Here is a 25,455-nt window from a genome sequence, read left to right as displayed (position 1 = left end):
TGATATAGATTACCAGGAAAGATTATGTAGACTAAATCTGCCACCGTTGGAAGAGAGAAGAAGGAGAGGTGATATGATCCAACTGTTCAAGTGTGTAAATGAGATTGACAAGATTGCTAGAGATGACTTTCTCGAGCTGGATATGACGATAAGACCAAGAGATAATCATGATTTGAAATTGAGGATTCCGGGGTGTACAACTGATATTAAAAAGTTCAGTTTCCCAGCAAGAACTGTCACTGCCTGGAATAGATTACCGGAGGGTGTAGTGAGAGCAAGAAGTATCCATAGTTTTAAAGAAAAGTATAATAAATGGATTCAAGCGAACGGGACACCATGAGCGTAGCTCATTTCCCGTAGCAAATTTATAGGTAAACTTATAGGTAAACTCACTCTCTCTCTCTCTCTCTCTCTCTCTCTCTCTCTCTCTCTCTCTCTCAAATAAAGGGTAATTTCTCTTTCTCCCATCCCAGCAAGGCTCATCTCAGACACAAGCACAGAGCACAGAATAGTGTTCATCACCACACCTGTCCACACTGTCTGGCACAATGGCTGAGGTGAGAGCTGAGTGGGCGCCGGTGCAGGCCCCTGGTAGGCAGGGACGGTGCAGCGGTGTCCAGGAGGCTCCTCCATCACTGCTACTCTCCACATCCACCTCGCTCTGGCTGCCACCACACTCCAAGTTCACACGTGCCTACATACATCAACACACTGTTATCTTTCTGCACTAAGCTTCTTTACATGAATACACCATTATATTATAGAACTAGGCCCATTCTCAACTAGATTGTAGATACTGGGATCACCTTTGAACTTTCTATATCTACATCACTCTGGTTGCTACCACACTCAAAGTTCAGCCATGCCTGTGTCTGTATACACCAACACTGATCCTACTCTACTGGTTCCTTATTGGCAGTGTACCAGTGTGCTGGCAGCCACTGTGATTGAGATGTCTACAATTAATGTAGGGTATTCAGTTTCAATATATGTAGGCAGAAGCAAGCTGTTAATGTAATGTTCCCAATGCTACACAGCACTAAACACCTGCATGTCATTTGAGCATTGGTTGCCCATGCAGGCAAACCTACTTTCTCTGTGCACACAACTTTACGATAGATTGATCAATGGTATCTAGAATTATTGGATGGTACTTTTTCTTTCTTAAGATAGACATAAAGATGTCTTGTAATTGTAGTGAAGGAAGTTATAAATAGGATTATATTCAGTACGATGTTAAATTACCTAATGATTCATCTCTCTCTCTGTCTCTCTCTCTCTCTCTCTCTCTCTCTCTCTCTCTCTCTCTCTCTCTCTCTCTCTCTCTCTCTCTCTTTACCTGCAAGTAGTGTGGTGGTTGTGTTGGCATCCAGGGCAGCAGCCTGAAGGTGTCCACTGTCCATCCACCAAGTTCACTGTTCATGCTCTCCATACATATCCTGCAATATGCCACTGTCTCAGACAGGGTCTAGCACATTCATCACATTCATCACATACACACACACACACACACACACACACACACACACACACACACACACACACACACACACACACACACATGCTTCTCCCATCTGTAATTCCCTCTTCTCATGATTTCAACTCTCTCCATTTGATTGTTCTCTTTTCAGACTGGCATCTCAGTAAAAATTTATTTTCCTTCTTGCTTCACTTCCTTTTTGTAACTCTATGCCAGAATCTCTCTTACATATATCAGTGTATCTACAAACACAAAACAGTCCTTAGTGTAGTCCCACAAAAGGAAAGCTGATGTGAACAGATGCTGTGTTCTAAGTGTCACCTGGCATGCTGAGGCAGGAGCTGAGGAGTGACAGGCAGGGTGTGCTGCAGGCGGGTTCTGGTCACATTAATGGCTCCTATCACCTCCAACTGGCCTCGCTGCTCCTCCCAATACACCTTGACCCCCAATGGTCCAGCCACATTTCTCCCACACTCCCTTAAGCTCATGGCCAGGCTAACCACACCCACATCTCTTTACATGAAAAAAAAAAAAAAGAGAATCATAACTCAGTGTCTCCGATGGAAGAGGCTTAATGTGAGGAAGACAAGGTACAGGTAAACAGAAGCAATACAACATGCACTCACTTACAACCCAGCCACACATCAGCACTGACAGACACATTTACACTCTGTCTCTCTTTATTTTCACTTATACAAAAAAAAGAGAAAATGACAACTCAGTGAACTCAATGGAGATCCAAATGTAAAGTACAAAAGACAGAGGTAAATAAAAACAATGCCATACACACTCACTCACAACCACACATCAACACTTGGGGACACACACACACACACACACACACACACACACACACACACACACACACACACACACACACACACACACACACACACACACACACACACAGACATTGAACCACTAAATTATAGTCCAGTGTCACTTACATGAGTCTTAGGGAAGTTATGTGAAATAATTATCAAAGAAAAATGGGTTAAATTTCTAGAAGAGGAGAAATTCATATTGAACAGACAACTTGGGTTCAGGACAGGGCAGTCATGTGTATCAAACTTATTAAGCTTCTACTCCAGAGTTATTGCAGGACTTGAAAAAAGAGATGGATGGGTAAAAGAAATGTCACATAATGGAACTAGGAAAGAATAAGAGAAGATTGGTATGGAACTATTTGATGGGGAGAGCAAGAAATAATGAAGACTAAAGAGGAAAAAGATCTCAGAGTAATCATACAGGAAAATCTGAGCCCCGAAAAACAGATAAACAAGATATTTGGACTATCATATAAAATGTTAACTAATATAAGAGTGGCATTTCATTATATGGATAAAGATATGATGAAAAAAAATAAACATTACAAGCATGATACGTGCAAGGCTGAAATATGCAGCAGTGGTATGGTCTCCGAGCTCTAAAAAAGATATAAGAAAATTGGAAAGAATACAGAAGATTGCTACAATGATGGTGCCAGAATTAAAGGACCTCACATATGAAGAACGACTGTAGAAAATGGGATAGGAAATGGGACTGCCAACCTTACAAGTTAGAAGAGAACGAGGGGACCTAATAACAATGTAAAAGATAGTAAATGATATTAAAAAGATAAAGAAGACCTGATGCTGTTGGCAGAAGAAGATGGAAGGACAAGAGGATATGAAAAGAAGATCAGGATGAGGCAGTGTGTGAAGGATGTTGGAAAATAAAGTTTTCCACACAGAACTGGAAAAATGGAATGCATTGGATAATGGAATTGTTGCAGCACAGTGTGCATAACTTTAAAGAAAAATTAGATAAATGGAGATATGGAGACAGGACACTATGAGCCCCGCTCGAACCCTGTACAATACAACTAGGTAAATATAACTAGGTAAATACACACACATACACAGACTATATAATTGAGAGAGAGAGAGAGAGAGAGAGAGAGAGAGAGAGAGAGAGAGAGAGAGAGAGAGAGAGAGAGAGAGAGAGAGAGAGAGAGAGAGAGAGAGAGAGAGAGAATGTGTGTATAGCAGTACCTGATAGACAACATGGGTGTGCACACTTTAGCTGGCGTCCCTTCAAACACCAGCCGCTTTTGTCCATCACACAGCTGCACACTGCCACCTGTCACCTCCCACCTGACACACATAGAAGTACACTGATACACGTATAAACTGAATGAACAGATAGAAGGATACAAGTGTCTCAAAGCTATAAGCAAACATGTCAGAGGGTGGGAATATATATCAATCTGGAAAGAAAATCTTGACATCCTTTAATTTGGGATGAATTCTTTTGATCTTTCTTAGGGACTAGCAACTCTGTAGATTTCTTTTGTTTATTTATATTTATGATTTCCTAAGCCAGTGTTTGTTCCTCTTACATAAAGTCACTGGCACATTTCATCTTATTTTCAGTGTTATGCAGACTCTTTAAGCCACAGAGTGTAGCCATCACTTCCAAGCCTACACAGGAGTGAGGAATATATACACAACACTTGAATTTACATATAATTATCCTCAGCATTAATTTATTTTAATAATCAATGAGCTAGTATGAGCAAAGGTGGTTCTGTTGAACATGAATTTTGTGGTGCATTATTGTTCATGACCACACTAATGGTTAGCTACTCTGTTCATAGTAACGTCTCTTATGCAGCAATGCTTTTAAGATGGTGAATGATGGTTTGGATCTAACTATACTATGCATGTGTGTGTGTGTGTGTGTGTGTGTGTGTGTGTGTGTGTGTGTGTGTGTGTATTTACCTAATTGTATTTACCTAATTGTAACATACGGGAAAAGAGCTATGCTCGTGTTGTCCCGTCTCCATATCTATTAATGTCCAGCTTTTTCTTAAAATCATGAATATTCCTTGCGTTGACCACTTCCACGTCTAAACTATTCCATGCTTCCACCCTTCTATGAGGAAGCTATATTTTTCACATCTCTCCTATAAGTGGCCATTTTAGTTTTTTCCCATGCCCTCTCGACATTCTTCCATTCCACATACACAGATCTTCCCTATCCATTTTTCCATGCCAATCATCACTCTGTATATTGCTATCAGGTCTCCCTTTCTCTTCTGTTTTCCAGGGTTGGAAGTTGCATTCTTTTCAGTCTGTCTTCATAAGTCAAATCTCTTAAGTCAGGCACCATTTTCGTTGCAGCCCTCTGTACTTTCTCTAGTTTCCTTATGTGTTTCTTTAAGTTCGAGCCCACTGTATTGTTGCATATTCAAGCCTCGGTCTTATCATTGCAGTAATTATTTTCTTCATCATTTCTTCATCTAGATATACGAACGCCACTCTTATGTTCCTCAATAAGTTCAATACTTCTCCAATTATTTTGTTTATATGTCTCTCTGGCGATAGGTCATTGGTAATTGTCACCCCAAGGTCTTTTTCTTCATGACTGGTTTTATGTCTTCATTTCCTATCTTGTACATACTCCTGATTCTTCTTTCACTCTTGCCAAACTCTATTTTCTTGCATTTTGTCGTGTTGAACTCCATTTGCCATGTACAGCTCCATTTCCATATTCTGTCCAAGTCTTCCTGGAGTAGTTCGCAATCTTTGTCACATCTCACTTTTCGTAACAATTTTGCATCGTCTGCAAATAGGCTCACATAACTGGACACCCCATCCACCATGTCATTTATGTAGACTGCGAACATTACTGGTGCCAACACTGATCCCTGTGGAACTCCACTCTCCACCAATCCCCATTCTGATGGTCTGTCCTTAATTATTGTTCTCATTTCTCTTCCTACCAAAAGTCTTCCATCCATTTTAGTAAACTGCCATGCACTCCTCCTACCATTTCAAGTTTCCAGATCAGTCTCTGGTGTGGTACCTTATCAAAGGCCTTTTTTAAATCCAGATATATTCCATCAGCCCAACCATCTCTTTCCTGTATTACATCTATCACCCTCGAATAGTAACATATCAGGTTTGTCGTGCATGAACGCCCTTTCCTAAAACCAAATTGACACTCACAAAGTATGTCATTTTCTCCAAGAAGTCTGTCCATCTAGTCTTCACCACCCTCTCACACATCTTAGCTACCACACTTGTAAGTGACACTGGTCTATAGTTCAATGGGTCTCTCTTGTTACCTGATTTATAGATTGGGACAATGTTAGCTCTTTTCCAGTCTTGGGGCACTACGCCTTCCCTTAATGAGGCATCAATTACTTCACAAACTTTTTCTGCCAATTGCTCCCTGCATTCTCTTAAAATCCATCCTGATACCCCATCAGGTCCCACAGCTTTTCTCACTTCTAAACTCCCCATCATGTTCTTGATCTCCTCCACCGTTACTTGAAACTCCTTCATAATCCCTTTCTGTTCCATTACCAGTGGTTTGTCAAAAGCAGTCTCCTTTGTGAATACCTTCCGAAAGCATCCATTCATAGCCTCTGCCATTTCCCTGGGATCTTCACTGTATACTCCATTTACTTCTAAACTTTCAATACTTTCTCTATTTTTGATGTTGTTGTTCACATGTCTGTAAAAAAGCCTTGGTTGGTCTTTACATTTATCAATTATATCCTTTTCTTGTTTCTTTCTTTCTTCTCTTCTAATCAACACATATTCATTTCTTGCTCTTTTGTAACTTTCCACTGCTTAATCCGTCTTTTCCTTCTCCACCTCTTCCATGCATCCTCTTTTCTTGTTCTAGCCTTTTCACATCTATCGTTAAACCAGTCCTGCTTTCCAACTTCTCTATGTTGTCTTATTGGTACAAATTTTTCTCACCTTCTTTGTATATTTTATAAATTCCTTCCACTTTTCATTTGCTCCTTAGCACTCTTGAATTTCATCCAATTTGTCTCTTGAAAGAATTTCTTTAGGTTTCCAAAATCTGTCTTGGCATAATTCCATCTTCCCACTTTATATTCTTCATTTCTTCTAGATTTCTCTTCGTCTATCACCTTGAACTCCAAAACTGCATGATCACTCTTTGCTAAAGGTCCTTCCACTTTTCATTTGCTCCCTTAGCACTCTTGAATTTCATCAATTTGTCTCTTGAAAGAATTTCTTTAGGTTTCCAAAATCTGTCTTGGCATAATTCCATCTTCCCACTTTATATTCTTCATTTCTTCTAGATTTCTCTTCGTCTATCACCTTGAACTCCAAAACTGCATGATCACTCTTTGCTAAAGGGCACTCCACCCTCATGTGTGTGTGTGTGTGTGTGTGTGTGTGTGTGTGTGATTCACTGTTTGATCTGCTGCAGTCTCTGACGAGACAGCCAGACGTTACCCTACGGAACGAGCTCAGAGCTCATTATTTGTGTGTGTGTGTGTGTGTGTGTGTGTGTGTGTGTGTGTGTGTGTTTACAGGTAAGATCAAAGAGTTTTATCTGTCATCATGAAGTCTGCAGACCTTAATGACTTTTTGTGTGGATTGCTAGTATGGTAGACTCACTTCTTGGCATCATGGACAAAGGAAGGGCAGAAAGTGGGAAAGAAACACAAAGACAAAGGTTCTTAAATACTGGCAGATGAGTGGACCATATTAAGTAATCAGGTTGTTAGTGTTGAGTCAACAGGGAGCTTTTAAAGAAGGTAAAACAGATTTAATGGCTGAGGATGGTAGGAGCACATAGGTAGGCAGGTTTTTATATAAAAATTGCCATGTGTATGCCTGATAATTTCTTATGGCTTCCGTTATATTCTTATGTCATGTTCTATGATGGTATGGGAAGTGATTACATAATATGGGTAGTGATGGCATGGCATATGGAAAGTGATGGTATTATATAGTCTTACTCTATGGGGGTGTCATTCCCAAAGGTGTGTTCTAGGAGGATGTCTTCTGAGGGGGGTACAAATGAAAGGTCCAGGAGGCGAGTGGTGGTCCATCGGTTCTCAGAGTTACCCTCAAACACCAAACTGTTCCCCTCCGAGCCACACCACTCCTGCAACACAGACACATCATTTTTACCTCAATCCTTCAGGAAACACACACTATTCCTACAACACAGTCAAACATCTACATCACTTCTACAACAAAACCACACCAGGTCATTTCTACAAAAAATGCCACAGCATTCCTCGAACATAGCCCCATCACTCTACATACCTCACTTCTACAGCCAGGCTACCTTGACCCACCTTGACTCTGGCACCTGGGAAGAACATCCAGTTAGCTGGATCAACAGGGTCAAAGTCATCCTGAAGGGGTTGGTGGGAGGCATAATCAGTGACCAGTGCCACATCATCCAAGGCCCAGCAGTACAAATTGTCAGGATTCATAATGGCCCGCCACCCGACACACACGCCACGCTGCTGGTACCTTTGTGGCACTGGCAGAATGTGCACCTCACTGTTGGCTGCAGCTCTACAGAACAATAACATCAGAATATAAGAAAATAAGAGCTGGTGTAAGAAGCCATCAAGACATCCTACCTAACAGTCCCTCCTTTTCATCACACTACACACACACAGAGATGCATGCCATTACTTCTACTAACCTATAGGTATGAACAACCTCCCAAGCAGAGCACCCACTGTCAGGGAACACATGGGCCATCTTGGAGTCACTTTCTGGTGTAGGAGCCTCACCACTGCTCTCTTCATTCTGGTTTGCATCTTGGGTCATAGGAATCAGTTCATCTTGGGAGTCAGTGGTGCTGTACAGAAGCTCTACCTCTGCGCCACCCGGACAGGATCCCGAACTGAGGACAAACCGAAGCTGGCGACCTGCGGAGGAGGAGGAGAAGTTATGTAGAGTGTGAAATGACAGACAGAACTGCTGGAAAATGACAGGAGTAACAGGTCAGGTAGATTGTAGCATGGATGGCCAGGTGTGTAGGGAGTGACATGATTGGTAGAGGAGGTAGAAGGTGACATGACAGGCAGGAGAGGTGAAGGATAACATGGCTAGAGGATGACATGACATGGCTGCAGGTGGACATGACAGGCTGTGGGGTGATGTGACAGGATGGAAAGTGGTCAATGACATGATTGGAGGGTGACATGACATGGTTGGATGGTAACATGACATATCTGGAGAGTGACATGACATATCTGGAGGATGACATGACATACCTACAGGGTGACATGACATGACTGGAGGATGACAACATAGCTGGAGAGGTGGATGATGACATGGGTGACATGAGATAAATGAAGAATAACAAAAGTGAAGAGTGACATAACTAGAGAGTGACATGACTAATTACTTAACTATTATCAATTCACTGAGGGATGTTGTTAAAAACACTTGTATATTAAGAATAGAGGTGATAGATAGAGAGAATGAAAGGATGATCAGTCTGCCTTTCAGATAACTTTTTTTTTTATTTACCCATGGGAGCTGCAAACACTCCCTATGTGGATGTAACTATGTGAGAGGTCTTTTTGGTGTGCGTAGGTGTGGTATTGGTGTGTATTGGGTGTTACTAGCGAGTTTTGTGTGTGTGTGAGGTATTTTAAGTATTGCATGGTGTTTTGAGAAATTTTTGTGTGTGTGTGTGTGTGTGTGTGTGTGTGTGTGTATTTACCTAATTGTATTTACCTAATTGTAACATACGGGAAAAGAGCTATGCTCGTGTTGTCCCGTCTCCATATCTATTAATGTCCAGCTTTTTCTTAAAATCATGAATATTCCTTGCGTTGACCACTTCCACGTCTAAACTATTCCATGCTTCCACCCTTCTATGAGGGAAGCTATATTTTTTCACATCTCTCCTATAAGTGGCCATTTTTAGTTTTTTCCCATGCCCTCTCGACATTCTTTCATTCCACATACACAGATCTTCCCTATCCATTTTTTCCATGCCAATCATCACTCTGTATATTGCTATCAGGTCTCCCCTTTCTCTTCTGTTTTCCAGGGTCGGAAGTTGCATTCTTTTCAGTCTGTCTTCATAAGTCAAATCTCTTAAGTCAGGCACCATTTTCGTTGCAGCCCTCTGTACTTTCTCTAGTTTCCTTATGTGTTTCTTTAAGTTCGAGCCCACTGTATTGTTGCATATTCAAGCCTCGGTCTTATCATTGCAGTAATTATTTTCTTCATCATTTCTTCATCTAAATATCGAACGCCACTCTTATGTTCCTCAATAAGTTCAATACTTCTCCAATTATTTTGTTTATATGTCTCTCTGGCGATAGGTCATTGGTAATTGTCACCCCAAGGTCTTTTTCTTCATGACTGGTTTTATGTCTTCATTTCCTATCTTGTACATACTCCTGATTCTTCTTTCACTCTTGCCAAACTCTATTTTCTTGCATTTTGTCGTGTTGAACTCCATTTGCCATGTACAGCTCCATTTCCATATTCTGTCCAAGTCTTCCTGGAGTAGTTCGCAATCTTTGTCACATCTCACTTTTCTTAACAATTTTGCATCGTCTGCAAATAGGCTCACATAACTGGACACCCCATCCACCATGTCATTTATGTAGACCGCGAACATTACTGGTGCCAACACTGATCCCTGTGGAACTCCACTCTCCACCAATCCCCATTCTGATGGTCTGTCCTTAATTATTGTTCTCATTTCTCTTCCTACCAAAAGTCTTCCATCCATTTTAGTAAACTGCCATGCACTCCTCCTACCATTTCAAGTTTCCAGATCAGTCTCCGGTGTGGTACCTTATCAAAGGCCTTTTTTAAATCCAGATATATTCCATCAGCCCAACCATCTCTTTCCTGTATTACATCTATCACCCTCGAATAGTAACATATCAGGTTTGTCGTGCATGAACGCCCTTTTCTAAAACCAAATTGACACTCACAAAGTATGTCATTTTTCTCCAAGAAGTCTGTCCATCTATTCTTCACCACCCTCTCACACATCTTAGCTACCACACTTGTAAGTGACACTGGTCTATAGTTCAATGGGTCTCTCTTGTTACCTGATTTATAGATTGGGACAATGTTAGCTCTTTTCCAGTCTTGGGGCACTACACCTTCCCTTAATGAGGCATCAATTACTTCACAAACTTTTTCTGCCAGTTGCTCCTGCATTCTCTTAAAATCCATCCTGATACCCCATCAGGTCCCACAGCTTTTCTCACTTCTAAACTCCCCATCATGTTCTTGATCTCCTCCACAGTTACTTGAAACTCCTTCATAATCCCTTTCTGTTCCATTACCAGTGGTTTGTCAAAAGCAGTCTCCTTTGTGAATACCTTCCGAAAGCATCCATTCATAGCCTCTGCCATTTCCTGGGATCTTCACTGCATACTCCATTTACTTCTAAACTTTCAATACTTTCTCTATTTTTGATGTTGTTGTTCACATGTCTGTAAAAAGCCTTGGTTGGTCTTTACATTTATCAATTATATCCTTTTCTTGTTTCTTTCTTTCTTCTCTTCTAATCAACACATATTCATTTCTTGCTCTTTTGTAACTTTCCCACTGCTTAATCCGTCTTTTCCTTCTCCACCTCTTCCATGCATCCTCTTTTCTTGTTCTAGCCTTTTCACATCTATCGTTAAACCAGTCCTGCTTTCCAACTTCTCTATGTTGTCTTATTGGTACAAATTTTTCTCACCTTCTTTGTATATTTTTATAAATTCCTTCCACTTTTCATTTGCTCCTTAGCACTCTTGAATTTCATCCAATTTGTCTCTTGAAAGAATTTCTTTAGGTTTCCAAAATCTGTCTTGGCATAATTCCATCTTCCCACTTTATATTCTTCATTTCTTCTAGATTTCTCTTCGTCTATCACCTTGAACTCCAAAACTGCATGATCACTCTTTGCTAAAGGGCACTCCACCCTCATCTCCTCAATGACCATTGGCTCTGTACTAAAGACCAAGTCCAGTCTTGACGATGCTCCCTCTCCTCCAAACCTAGTATCTTCTTTGACCCACTGAGTTAACACATTTTCCATTGCCAGTGTCAATAGTGTATTTCCCATGTTGTCTCTGATCCTTCCATTGACCAGTCCTCCCAACACACCTCTTTACAATTAAAATCTCCCATCATTATAGTTCGTTCACAGCCACCCAACATTTCTTCCAGACATGTTCCTGTATCACTTATCATTTCTTCATATTCCTGTACTGACCATGCATTTGTCTTAGGTGGTACGTACACCACTATGTAGTGCCTCTTTTTCCTTCATTAGTTTCTGCTCTGATCTTTAGCACTTCTGCCTTTCCCATACCTTCTTTCACTTGATCCACCTTTATATCTTTTTAACCAGCAACATCACTCCTCCTCCCATCTTACCTACTCTATTTCTTTTCCAAACATTATATTTCCTTCTCCAACCATCATCAGGTCTTCTCCCTCTCTCAGTTTTGTTTCAGTAAGACCCACAATATCTGGGTTCTTGTCCCTCAAGTAATCGTTGAGTTCTAAAATCCCGATATCACTCCATTTATGTTGGAATACATTACATTCCGCTCATACGTAAGTTTCTTTAGTCCTTTCTTGCTGTACTTTTCTGGGTTATGAACCACTTCCTCAGTCTCATATCCAAGATTCTCCAGAAAAACTCTTTCTTCTCCTCTTCTGTCCTCTCTTCATTTTTTTCAAAGCCTCCTTTCTCAACTCATTTAACATTTCTCTTTCCTTTTCACCGAGATCTCTTCTCAACCAAATCTTCCTTGTTGTTTCCTGCTGGGCTAGCCTCCATGACTTCTCCACCAATTCATCTACATCCTTTTGTGACTTAAGTTTGATTCTTATTGGCCTCATACCTTCTCTTGTGAACTTTCCAATTCTATGGAAGTCCTCTATTTCTTGTACTAGGTCTTTTCCTCCTCCTGCACCACATTAATGATATTATTTATCACCTTTTTATGTTTTTCTCTCTCCATTTTACTCGGTGTCTTATCCTCCTCCACACCAAATATCACCACACATCTCTTTTTGTCTACAGTTTCCCTCACCAATGTCTCATTTGATTTAATAACCTTCACCACTTTCTCAGCAATCTTCTCTTCTATGATCTGTTGATCTATAATTTCAGCAAGGCCCAAAGTTTTCTCCCCAGACTCTTTGATTTCCTTTTCCAGACTTGCAACTTTGTAATTTACCTCCTTTCTTTCCACTTCCTGACTTTTTTTCCATTCAGCCTGCTTCTCCATCACTTTTCCTGTGTGTGTGTGTGTGTGTGTGTGTGTGTGGCGATTTTGCGGTATACCGTGTGTTTCTAGAGAATTTGGGTATCTATTTGTATTCTGAGGTGTTGTATAGCGTTTTGAGTGTGTTTTAGGTTAGTTTTGAGTGTTTTAAGTTCCCAGTGTGTTTGAACGTATGTGTGGGTCTTCTGAGTGTATTAATATTAAAATGAAAAGTTTATTGTGTATAAGTTCATATATATATATATATATATATATATATATATATATATATATATATATATATATATATATATATATAATATACATACATACATACTAACATACTTACATTGATATTTCCTTAAAAAAAATTCCTTGACAAAATTGTATTTCCTTAGAATACTCTAGATTTTACATTTCCTTAAAAAATTCCTTCTGTAAGTCAAAATTCCTTAAAACAAGGAAATTTCCTTGAAAGTGTAAACACTACCACAGAGACGCATTTTCTTATATGCGTGTCACCTGTACTCACTGATAATTGTCTCAGATGGGAAGATTGGAAAGAATATGGAAATTAATTCGAAATATAAGGAAATCTACCAGAAAAAGACATGAATTTACGTTTAGTGACATTATTAAGGGTTGAACGCTGGGAGGGTGACGTGAAGTGAAGCGCAGCGTGGCATGGCATAAACGGAAAGTGACATGATAGAAAACCGGTAGAAGATGACATGATTAGGAAACTGAAACAAATAGAAGGAGACTTGACACCAGGACAAGTAGAAAGTGACATGCTTGGTAGGTGACATGGAGCGGGACATAACTGGCAGGTGACATGAAAGAAGGGCCATGGAGGATGACATGAGGAACATGAAAAAAAAAGAACGTCACACGGCTTTTATGCGACATGACAGCACGATTAGTCAATAGCTGGCTTCAGAGTAGTGCTAGATGGGGGCGAGGCGAGTGACGGGCAGTGCAAGTAGCTTAGGACCCACCTGTGGTCAGATCTAGAGGAGCAGTGAGCAAGCCGCGTCCCGCTCGGTGAAAGCTGCAGTGGCTCCCTGACTGCCGGCTGCCTCACTGCCACTCAAAGCGCCGCCACGCATTTCTTTCCTAAACATACATTATATAAAAATCATGGATCTCTTCTTGATCATACGGTAGGAGGCTTAAGTTCTTATGATATTGAGGTAACATAGTGTTAAAATCTAAGGATTACGTTAGATTTAGATTAATTCAATAAATAAATTTCACTGTTGATTCCTTAATTGTGTATATTTAACAAAAAATATGGCATTTTGTAACAAAAATCAGTGATCACTGTCTCAAAATATGATTACTAAATATTTAATTATTAGTTCTCATACTTCTTGCACAATACACAAGGAGGATGACGCATCACACACACACACACACACACACACACACACACAGATTATAGATAGATAGATAAAATTAATACAGTTTATTGACCACAAAAATATTTGTTAACAAAATGCCTTAATTAGCAATGAAAACTATATCTTGTACATATTACAAATATTATCTAATTGTACTTCATAGCTTGCTGATACTCCGAAACAAACTCTAACACACACATTCACACACACACACACACACACACACCTCAAGAACTATTTTAACAACGTTAACTGGGAGGAAATGGAAAACTCAGAGAGGGTGCAAGAGAAATATGACTTATTTTTGGAAATATACATAGCAGGAGTCAGGGAATATGTCCCGAAATATAGACCTAAAGAAGAAGGAAAGAAAGATTGGTTTAATGCAAGATGTGCTTGGGCAAAGGAGAAAAGAGATGGAGCATGGAAAAGGTAGAAGAGAAATAGAAATCCAGAAAATAAGGAAAATTTCAAAGCAGTGAAAAATTGATATGCTAAGGTGAGGAAGGAAGAGGTAAGAAACTATGAAAAGGACATTGTCGAAAAATGTAAGGAGCAACCGAAATTGTTCTACAGATTCATAAATGGAAAAATAAGGCAAAAAGAAACAATAGAAAGGTTAAAAGGAGAGAACGGGATGCTGAAAGACCTTAAAAGTAGTAGAGAGTCCGTCTATATGAAAGAGATTAAAGTAACCAAGCTTGAAATAAAAGAGTTAATGACGGAATTAGATGAAGAGAAGGCAATGGGACCGGATGAAGTCTCAGGCAGAATATCAAAAGAATGTAGGAAAGAACTAAAAAAAAAAAAAAGTCTTATATACAACATCATTAAATGCTCAATAGAAATTGGTACGGTACCAGTAGAATGGAAAAGAGCCGAGGTGGTTCCCATATTATAAGAAAGGAAGGAAGAACCTTTAAATTACAGACCGGTATCACTAACTAGTGTAATATGCAAGATGTGTGAAAGAGTAATAAAGAAACAATGGATCGAGTTCCTTGAAGACAACAAATTATTATCAAATAGCCAATTTGGTTTTAGAAATGGTCGGTCGTGTGTAACAAATTTACTGAGTTTTTACTCTAGAATAGTTGATAGAGTACAAGAGAGAGAGGGATGGATTGACTGTATTTATTTGGATTTAAAAAGGCGTTTGATAAAGTGCCACATGCAAGGTTACTGTGGAAGTTAGAGGAGAAGGGTGGCTTAAAAGGAAGCACATTGAGATGGATGGAAAATTATTTGAGGGGGAGAGAAATAAGGATGGTAGTTAAAGATATGAAGTCCAAGTGGAGAGCAATAGAAAGCGGAGTGCCACAGGGGTCAGTATTGGTCCCAATACTTTTTCTCATATAATATAAACGACATGCCAGAGGGAGTGAACAGCTACATAAATCTGTTTGCGGACGATGCTAAACTGTGCAGAGTTATAAAGCAAAAAGAGGATTGTGAAATACTGCAGGAAGACCTAAATAAGATCTGGAAATGGAATAAAAAGTGGGAGATGGAATTCAATGTGAACAAAAGCCATGTCATGAAAATGGGAAAGAGTGAAAAACGACCAGTGGGAATCTATAAGATGGAAGACGGAATAGAACTAGAGAAAATAAAAAAGGAAAAGGACTTGGGAGTGACGATGGAAGAAAACAATCAACCGGTAAGCCATATTGATAGAATTTTCAGAGAGACATATAATTTGCTAAGGAATATTGAATTACCATTTTACTACATGGACAAAGAAATGATAAAGAAAATGATAAGTACTATAATAAGACCCAGATTGGAATATACAGGAGTTGTGTGGACCCCTCATAAAAAGAAACACATAAGAAAGTTGGAGAGACTACAAAAAATGGCTACAAGAATGGTTCCAGAATTTGAAGGGATGACATATGAGGAGAGACGAAAAGCTATGGATCTACCAACCCTGGAACAGAGAAGGGAAAGAGAGGATCTGATACAAGTTTATAAATTCATTAACGGAATGGATCAAGTGGATAATGAGAAACTGATCCTAAGAGAAGAATATGACATTCGAAGCACAAGATCGGATGGTAAAAGACTCGCTCCGTAATGGGGAAGACTGGCTGGGTGACCAGCAGGCGACCGTGGTAAATAAATTACACACACACACACACACACACACACACACACACACACACACACACACACACACTCCATTGACCTGTGCTACCCAAAATCAAAATCCTCATTCACTAAGACTGGCAAAACAGTAGAATCAGTAGATCTGAGATTGATTAAGTTATTTCCACCCATCTCAAGTCTCATCTTTTCCTTTGCCACATACGTTAGTCTTCTCATAATACTGCCAGGAAGGATTTGGAGAAACAGTGTCTTATGACCTTGTAGAGACAGTGCTGATCGATCCACGTATGTATGTATTTTACATTCCAAGATGTTGTGTAGTCTTGTCTAATATTTGCCCTTATTCCTATTTTTCTCGCTAGTCTTATGTGTTCATCATACTTACAATAAGAAATATTGTGATTTCCTAGAATATTCTCATAATTCCGGTGAAACTTCAACAAGCTTTTCATCTCAAACTTAAAACACGCATGAAACCTTGTTTTTTGTGGACTTGGAAAACAGTCTTTCTAAGTGCACGAAGCGTTTTAGATCACTGAGCCTGTTTTGTGACGCTGCAGTCACGAAAAATATGACATGAATCCATTCATTAAACTTTCGGTTACACATCCTACTAGGACTAGCGCAGTACTCATAATTAAGATAAGGCCACTGAGAAAATTGTTTCATCCTATGCAACATCTCTGGCACACGTACAATCGGCGCGCTTTACGTGGAATTCACTTACCAGATGGAGGTGTCCAGGCTGGGTCCTTCGAAGTCATCCCTGAAGACATAGCCGTGCTGGTCTCGCCCCGTGAAGAGAGACTCCAGAATTTGCAACTGACCCGCCACATCTGAGAGAGAGAGAGAGAGAGAGAGAGAGAGAGAGAGAGAGAGAGAGAGAGAGAGAGAGAGAGAGAGAGAGAGAGAGAGAGAGAGAGAGAGAGAGAGAGGAGAGAGAGAGAGAGAGAGAGAGAGAGAGAGAGAGAGAGAGAGAGAGAGAGAGAGAGAGAGAGAGAGAGAGAGAGAGAGAGAGAGAGAGAGAGAGAGAGAGAGAGAGAGAGAGAGAGAGAGAGAGAGAGAGAGAGAATGTTTGTAAGAATGCCATGGTGTATGTAACCATTCAGTCGGACGACGATGAAGTAAGTAAAAATAAAAACAGAATTTTACTATGAACACACACACACACACACACACACACACACACACACACACACACACACACACACACACACACACACACGGCCCGGTAGCTCAGTTGTTAGAGCGCTGGCTTCACAAGGCAGAGGACCGGGGTTCGATTCCCCGGCCGGGTGGAGATATTTGGGTGTCTCCTTTCACGTGTAGCCCCTGTTCACCTAGCAGTGAGTAGGTACGGGATGTAAATCGAGGAGTTGTGACCTTGTTGTCCCGGTGTGTGGTGTGTGCCTGGTCTCAGGCCTATCCGAAGATCGGAAATAATGAGCTCTGAGCTCGTTCCGTAGGGTAACGTCTGGCTGTCTCGTCAGAGACTGCAGAAGATCAAACAGTGAAACACACCGCGTAGTGTAGTGATTAGCACGCTCGACTCACAATCGAGAGGGCCGGGTTCGAGTCCCGGCGCGGCGAGGCAAATGGGCAAGCCTCTTAATGTGTGGCTCCTGTTCACCTAGCAGTAAATAGGTACGGGATGTAACTCGAGGGGTTGTGGCCTCGCTTTCCCGGTGTGTGGAGTGTGGTATGGTCTCAGTCCTACCCGAAAATCGGTCTATAACTCTGAGATCGCTCTGTAATGGGGAAGACTGGCTGGGTGACCAGTAGGCGACCGAGGTGAATTACACACACACACACACACACACACACACACACACACACACACACACACCGCGTAGTGTAGTGGTTAGCACGCTTGACAACACACACACACATAAACATATAAACACACTTTAGCACACTTGGGTCACAACTGAGAAGGCCCGGATTCCAGTCTTGGGCGCGAACGACATATGGGCAAGCCTCTAGATGTGTAGCCCTTGTTCACCTAGCAACAAGAAGGTAGGTGGTTGTAACTCGATGGATTGTGGCCTCGCTTTCCCGGTGTGTGGAATGTGATCTCAGTCCTACCAGAAGATCGGTCTATGAGCTCTGAGCTCGCTTCTTAATGGGGAAGATTGGAGTGAATAAATTAATAAATAATGAATAGATAGATAAATAACACACACACACACACACACACACACACACACAACACACACACACACGGTCCGGTAGCTCAGTGGTTAGAGCGCTGGCTTCACAAGCCAGATGACCGGGGTTCGATTTCCTGGCCGGGTGGAGATATTTGGGTGTGTCTCCTTTCACGTGTAGCCCCTGTTCACCTAGCAGTGAGTAGGTACGGGATGTAAATCGAGGAGTTGTGACCTTGTTGTCCCGGTGTGTGGTGTGTGCCTGGTCTCAGACCTATCCCAAGATCGGAAATAATGAGCTCTGAGCTCGTTCCGTAGGGTAACGTCTGGCTGTCTCGTCAGAGACTGCAGCAGATCAAAAGTGAATTACACACACACACACACACACACACACACACACACAGGGGTCAGTATTGGCGCCAATACTTTTTCTCATATATATAAACGACATGCCAGAGGGAGTAGACAGCTACATAAATCTGTTTGCGGACGATGCGAAACTGTGCAGAGTTATAAAGCAAAAAGAGAATTGTGAAATACTGCAGGAAGACTTAAACAATATCTGGAAATGTTGTTAAAAATGGGAGATGGAATTCAATGTGGACAAAAGCCATGTCATGGAAATGGGAAAGAGTGAAAGACGACCAGTGGGAATCTATAAGATGGAAGATGGAATAGAACTAGAAAAGTAAAAAAAGGAAAAGGACTTGGGAGTGACGATGGAAGAAAATAATCAACCGGTAAGCCATATTGATAGAATTTTCAGAGAGACATATAATTTGCTAAGGAATATTGGATTAGCATTTCACTACATGGACAAAGAAATGATGAAAAAATTGATAAGTACTATAATAAGACCCAGATTGGAATATGCAGGAGTTGTGTGGACCCCCATAAAAAGAAACACATAAAGAAATTGGAGAGACTACAAAAAATGGCTACAAGAATGGTTCCAGAATTTAATGGGATGACATATGAGGAGAGACTAAAAGCTATGGATCTACCAATCCTGGAACAGAGAAGAGAGGGGATCTGATATAAGTTTATAAATTGATTAACGGAATGGATCAAGTGGATAATGAGAAACTAATCCTGAGAGAAGAATATGACATTAGAAGCACAAGATCGCATAGTAAGAAACTGAGGATGGGAAGATGTCTGAGAGATGTAAAAAAAATATAGTTTCCCGCAAAGATGTGTTGAAACTTGGAACAGTTTGAGTGAGGAAGTGGTGTCAGCAACGAGTGTGCATAGTTTTAAAGGAAAATTGGATAAGTGTAGATGTGGAGACGGAACCACACGAGCGTAAAGCCCAGGCCCTGTAAAACTACAACTAGGTAAATACAACTAGGTAAATACACACACACACACACACACACACACACACACACACACACACACGCACACACGCACACACACACACACACACACACACACACACACACACACACACACACACGGTAGCTCAGGGGTTAGAGCGCTGGCTTCACAAGCCAGAGGACCGGAGTTCGATTCCCCGGCCAGGTGGAGATATTTAGGTGTGTCTCCTTTCACGTGTAGCCCCTGTTCACCTAGCAGTGAGTAGGTACGGGATGTAAATCGAGGAGTTGTGATCTTGTTGTCCCGGTGTGTGGTGTGTGCCTGGTCTCAGGCCTATCCGAAGATCGGAAATAATGAGCTCTGAGCTCGTTCCGTAGGGTAACGTCTGGCTGTCTCGTCAGAGACTGCAGCAGATCTAACAATGAAACACACACACACACACACACACACACACACATACACACGCCGCGTAGTGTGGCGGTTAGCACGCTCGACTCACAATCGAGAGGGTCCGGGTTCGAGTCTCGGGAAGCGACGAGGCAAATGGGCAAGCCTCTTAATGTGTAGCCCCTGTTCACCTAGCAGTAAATAGGTACGAGATGTAACTGAAGGGGTTGTGGCCTCGCTTTCCCGGTGTGTGGAGTGTGTTAATTGTGGTCTGTCCTAACCGAAAAGATCGGTCTTTGAGCTCTGAGCTCGCTCTGTAATGGGGAAGACTGGCTGAGTGACCAGCAGGTAACCGTGGTGAATTACACACAGGATGGTTGAGTAACCCACAGACAACCGTTTGAACTTACCTTTTTCGCATACCTCCAAGATTTTCAAGTCTTTGAAGAGTATTTGGCCTTGAAGAGAGCCCTGGGATCTGTAATGTATAGAAACGTGTTATACACACACACACACACACACACACACACACACACACACACACACACACACACACACACACACACACACACACACACACACACGCACGCACGCACACACACACAGGCACACACACACACTGGTTAGAGCGCTGGCTTCACAAACCAGATGACCGGGGTTCGATTCCCCGGCCGGGTGGAGATATTTGAGTGTGTCTCCTTTCACGTGTAGCCCCTGTTCACCTAGCAGTGAGTAGGCACGGGATGTAAATCGAGGAATTGTGACCTTGTTGTCCCGGTGTGTGGTGTGTGCCTGGTCTCAGACCTATCCCAAGATCGGAAATAATGAGCTCTGAGCTCGTTCTGTAGGGTAACGTCTGGCTGTCTCGTCAGAGACTGCAGCAGATCAAAAGTGAATTACACACACACACACACACACACACACACACACACACGCACGCACATTACTCGTGTTTTGGTATGGACACAGTTTCCAGTTTGCCGCAAAAAAAAAAAAAAAAAAAAAAAGACGAGTATAACCATCAGAGTTGAAGGTTCACTTAAAATTCTAAATAATTTCTTCCAGCGGCGGCAAGCGCGTGTTTGTGAAAATATTGTTTTATGAAGCTTTACTTGAAATGCGTTCGGTGGAAAGGGATCCCACCCACGCCCCACCAAACACCACCCGCTCACGGGATATCCAATAAATTTCTCAAAATCGATCGCGCGAAAGTAAAGTGCTCGAAATCAATTGCACGAAAAAAAGATTTCAGAATCATCAATTGCTGAAAAGGCAGATATCTCGAAATTACTGGTGTAATGAGAAATATCTAACAAAGCAAAGTAGTTCAGAGAGAGAGAGAGAGAGAGAGAGAGAGAGAGAGAGATCAGTATAATACAAAGACAGCCTCTCTCTCTCTCTCTCTCTCTCTCTCTCTCTCTCTCTCTCTCTCTCTCTCTCTCTCTCTCTCTCTCTCTAACCGTTCCCCACGTTGCTTGCTGTCAACACCCACCACCACCACCACCACCGCCTTGTCGTGCCCGCCACTCCACCCAACACAGACGCCACTGTCAATAACAGCAGCACACAGACAACGCATCCCCAGACACCAATAAAAGCATCAAATGCAATGCAGCAACAATAACGGCATTAGCAACATGAACAGCTTGAAAGTACTTAGAAAGCGCAAAGGAAGGTGGGAAAAATGTATGTACACCCATAGTTAGTGAAATGTGATGGGTGGGGACCATAGAGTTTTATCAGCGCACTGCAAGTCTTAGGAATTTTTTCATTTTTGTATCTCCGTTGTTTTTTTTTTTTTTAAGTAATACGAATTTTTTATTTTGAGGTTTGATTTTTTCCTTTCTTATTCACATTCATACATACATACATACATACAAACATGCATACATACATACAGTGGTAGTGATGATGATAAATAGTTTTTTATTTGTGTATTTGTCTAGCAGCATTTACGATTCACATTATTTTGTGGTTTGTTTTACTTTCTCTTCTACACAAGCACAGAGTGATGGTAATGATGGGGATGATAATGATGATAATAATGATGATAATGAGTTAATAATGGGTTGACGAAAATAATTGGAATTACAAGGAGTTTTATTATTGTTAAATTCAGTAAATTTACAATATAAAGAATGTACAATTAATCCAGGGTCGAGTATTAACAATTTAGGGAAGACAATAAGGAAAGGCTGATGATAATGAATATGACTGCAATGGGATAAAAGGGAGAGCCACACGTACAGACAGTAGCCCTGCCACAGTGTGGTAATTCAGCACACAGAGAAAGTCCTGCATGACTGACTGCTAAGGTGAGTGTTTCCAAGCATTTTCATCAATTCACTGTTCGAGCAATTGATAATAAAAAAAAAATATTTCGAGCGATCGATTCGATTTTACAGTTTACTGTCGAGTAATTGATTTTAAGTAGTTTATCTAGATGCACTCACGACGCTCCCACCCCACACCCCACCCACCACCACTAGCCCAAAAGGGGTCCCACCTACGCCCCACCAACCACCACCCGCCCATAGGGCTCCCACTCACGCCCCCACCACCACCATCTGCCTACAGGGGCCCCACCCACACCCGACTCTCATCACACTGTGGTAAGGAGAAATCAGTTGACTTACATGAAAGCGACACATCCAGTGCCGGAGGGCGGCGCCATCCACAGGAAGGAGAGATGGGAGCGCGGGCGTCTGGAGATGTGGGAGTGGAGGACAGCACACGCCAGGCCCTCAGGCGCTCCGCCCTGCCGTGCAGGTACAGGATTAGGAGAGATAGGCCACACAGACAGACAGACAGACAAACAGGCTAACCATACCTACACTGAGGTGCACACTTGGTTGTTTGTACTTATTTTAAACAGAATTCAAATCCAAGAATCAAATGGAATGTACGTTTCAAATGCATGCTTGTGGGCGAATTGGAGAGAAGCAGAGAGGAAATCTGAGTCGAAAATTAATTATTTTGTTTTGCTGGAAGGGAATGTTGGCTGGTCGACCTGGCAAGACTGACACTCACATGTAGGGAGGCGGGCAGAGAGAGGTGGTGAGCGGCAGTGAGTTTCTTTGTAAAGGCATGCACTCCGGTCACCAGGATACCGTCAAACAGTACGCTGGAGGTGATTGTCACTGCGGAGAGATAGAATGGGTAGGGGAACCGTTCAGGAGAGAACCAAGGAGAGTATTGTCACTCCTGCTGATGAAACATAAGCATTGTTATGAATATTGTATAGGTGAGGTGTAGTGGTGCCCTGTGAGGTGGTATCACATGGTCACGAGTATTGATGCATGGACCTACCTTCGTACACTGAGTGTGGTTCGTAACCATCTCTTGGGTCCTTCCGGCCAGCAAATTCAACCTTTATCGTCACGTCCTCCTCCTCCAGGCTTGAAGGTTCCCCGGTCTGCGGGTACTGGCACATGAAGAAAAATGGCGAGGACACGGGACCGAAGAGGCTCGCGTCCCTCCCTCTGCTGGCCGCCACGCCACCCGCCGCCTCGCCGCCAGCGTCGGTGGGGTGTGTCCCGGACAGCGGTCCCAAGTCCACCACACTCACTTCAGCCTCCTCCACAGGATCGGGTTGAACAACATTTGCTTCCGTCAGTTTGCCTCCAGAGAAGCCTCTAGTCAGAACCTGGGGGTGAGAGAGGTTTGAAGGCACTTGGTACCGAAGCGGGTGACATTCAGGTCATACAGGGCCCCCTCAGGTCACGCAATCCTCAAGGCAGATCGGCCTGAGTCCCAAGGAGCTTCAGGACATATGGCACCCTAACCACTTGGTCCTAAAAAATGTGACTTAACTCAGATGTTTTGACGACAGGCTTGCTGAAGGAAAGCATAAGGGTTTGGTTCAGTGAAAATATTCATTTTTTTTTTGTGTGATTATTCGTTCATTTGATCCATAACACCCTAAATCATCGTTCTGTGATGTTCGTTTGCAAAGATCAAATGTCATTTCTCTCAAGAAGCCATTTTTAAATGCTCCGCATTCTTGCGTCATCGCCTGAGTAATGCGGAAAAAAAATTATGTATCATACATTGCTTATTTTCAACGTATAAGATTTTATATGAATATTTTTTTCTCGATAAATTTCACCCTTTGGCATCTAGCCATCAGCAGGAAGGTGGAGCAAGCTGGCAGTGAGATGAGTGAGATCACAGACCCAGTGTTTGGGTGGACATGGGGGAGGAGGGGTATAACGTTTGTTGCTCTATGATTTTCAGACGTATCGTCCTTACAGGCATAAATTAACGAGATTTGGAAACAGAAACATCAAGAAGATGTAGTAAAGCAACCAAGACAATGATAAATAAGCACAGCTGTCACTGATAGCTGTGATAATATGCATAATTCATATGCATATCATCGCTTCCTGCGTGAGGCAGCCGCGACCTTGTCGCGCTCCTCCCACCATACACTGAGGGTGCCTTACACATGTTCTTAGATGTTGTCTACACATTCGTTTCATGACTAGTTTACCATCACAACCAGCCTATTATCATTATGCAATCAAAAATAAATGTTGACCACACTATACCAAGAGATTATTTTGATACACAGGTTAGAAGTTAAACCCAGACTGGTAATAATACCTTCACAGTGTCTCTTTGTCACCTCGACACACTAATCAACAGGAAGATGTCTAGCCCACTCGTAATGTAGCAGATTGATGTGACACTGCTGATGGCGCCTCGCGACGCCCTGACTTACGAGTGAACAATACTTTCTTGAGAAGCGGGAATCTGATGCATTATCATCCTATCATGCTCCAGAAAGTCACCATTGTATACACAATTATGTGTAAAAATTTCATGTCAATGAGATGAGTACAAATATGAAAACAATGACCAAATTTTTTTAAAAATCTTTAGGAGCGGATAACTCAAAAGTAGTTTTTTTACACTTCAAAAATGTATCCAAATCGATGTAAACTCTGATCCCCTTTTGTTTGGTATAGTCTTAAAGAACAATTCAAATGCAATATTTAGTGGAGCCAGATTTTTTATAATGTCAATTGAAAACGAGATACAGACACAGAGACGATGACTTTTTTTCAGAAACGTTTGATTTTTTTTTTTTTTTTCAGACAAAAAAAAAAATTAGAAAAATAGTTCCGTATATGTACAAAGTTTTCATGTCTTTTTTCACAGTAATTAACTGAAACAAAGTCTGTGAAATAAAAAAAAAAACGAAAACAACGCAGTTTTTTCTCCGCAACCATTCACCAAAACTTGATGAAATGGACAGAATAGCCTGTTTTTGTCCCCCTCAAACAAAATATCAAAGTTTCAAAACAATTTGGCTTACCGTATGAAAAAAGTTAGGTTTTTCTATTCCCTCCTGAAGCCAGTATGTGGATACAGACACACTAATGTAACGTGCACCACATCATCCACATACCACAACCACTTTCTCCTAGCCATTCACCCACCCACTTACAAAGAACTAACGTATTATTAGTTCTAGTATTCTTATTATTATTATTGTTATTATTGTTATTATCGCCATCACTATATCATTTTGGCTGACGCTTTTACACTATTTGGAGAGCCGGCACTCAAGTGGGTCTTTTT

General features: G+C 41.6%; 1 protein-coding gene across 1 annotated transcript in view; it reads right to left on the bottom strand.

The window, feature by feature from the left end:
• The window catches only part of LOC123498447 (reelin-like), a 265,988-nt gene that overhangs the window by 235,902 nt on the left and 4,631 nt on the right, over positions 1-25,455 (bottom strand). The window contains exons 4-19 of the mRNA XM_045245551.1: positions 23,179-23,515; positions 22,900-23,009; positions 22,506-22,627; positions 20,280-20,347; positions 16,743-16,851; positions 13,524-13,619; positions 8,791-8,826; positions 8,332-8,531; positions 7,955-8,183; positions 7,596-7,821; positions 7,251-7,399; positions 3,514-3,615; positions 1,802-1,993; positions 1,340-1,439; positions 487-694; positions 84-243 (exon numbers count right to left, since the gene is read on the bottom strand). Coding sequence (XP_045101486.1) covers positions 84-243; positions 487-694; positions 1,340-1,439; positions 1,802-1,993; positions 3,514-3,615; positions 7,251-7,399; positions 7,596-7,821; positions 7,955-8,183; positions 8,332-8,531; positions 8,791-8,826; positions 13,524-13,619; positions 16,743-16,851; positions 20,280-20,347; positions 22,506-22,627; positions 22,900-23,009; positions 23,179-23,515 — 2,444 coding nt within the window. The remainder of the gene's footprint in view (positions 1-83; positions 244-486; positions 695-1,339; positions 1,440-1,801; positions 1,994-3,513; positions 3,616-7,250; positions 7,400-7,595; positions 7,822-7,954; positions 8,184-8,331; positions 8,532-8,790; positions 8,827-13,523; positions 13,620-16,742; positions 16,852-20,279; positions 20,348-22,505; positions 22,628-22,899; positions 23,010-23,178; positions 23,516-25,455) is intronic.

The sequence above is a fragment of the Portunus trituberculatus genome, chromosome 48, assembly GCF_017591435.1.
Source record: "Portunus trituberculatus isolate SZX2019 chromosome 48, ASM1759143v1, whole genome shotgun sequence".
Classification (NCBI taxonomy): Eukaryota; Metazoa; Arthropoda; class Malacostraca; order Decapoda; family Portunidae; genus Portunus; species Portunus trituberculatus.
Note: the sequence above shows the minus strand (reverse complement) of the source record. Positions and strands in the feature narration are given on the sequence as shown.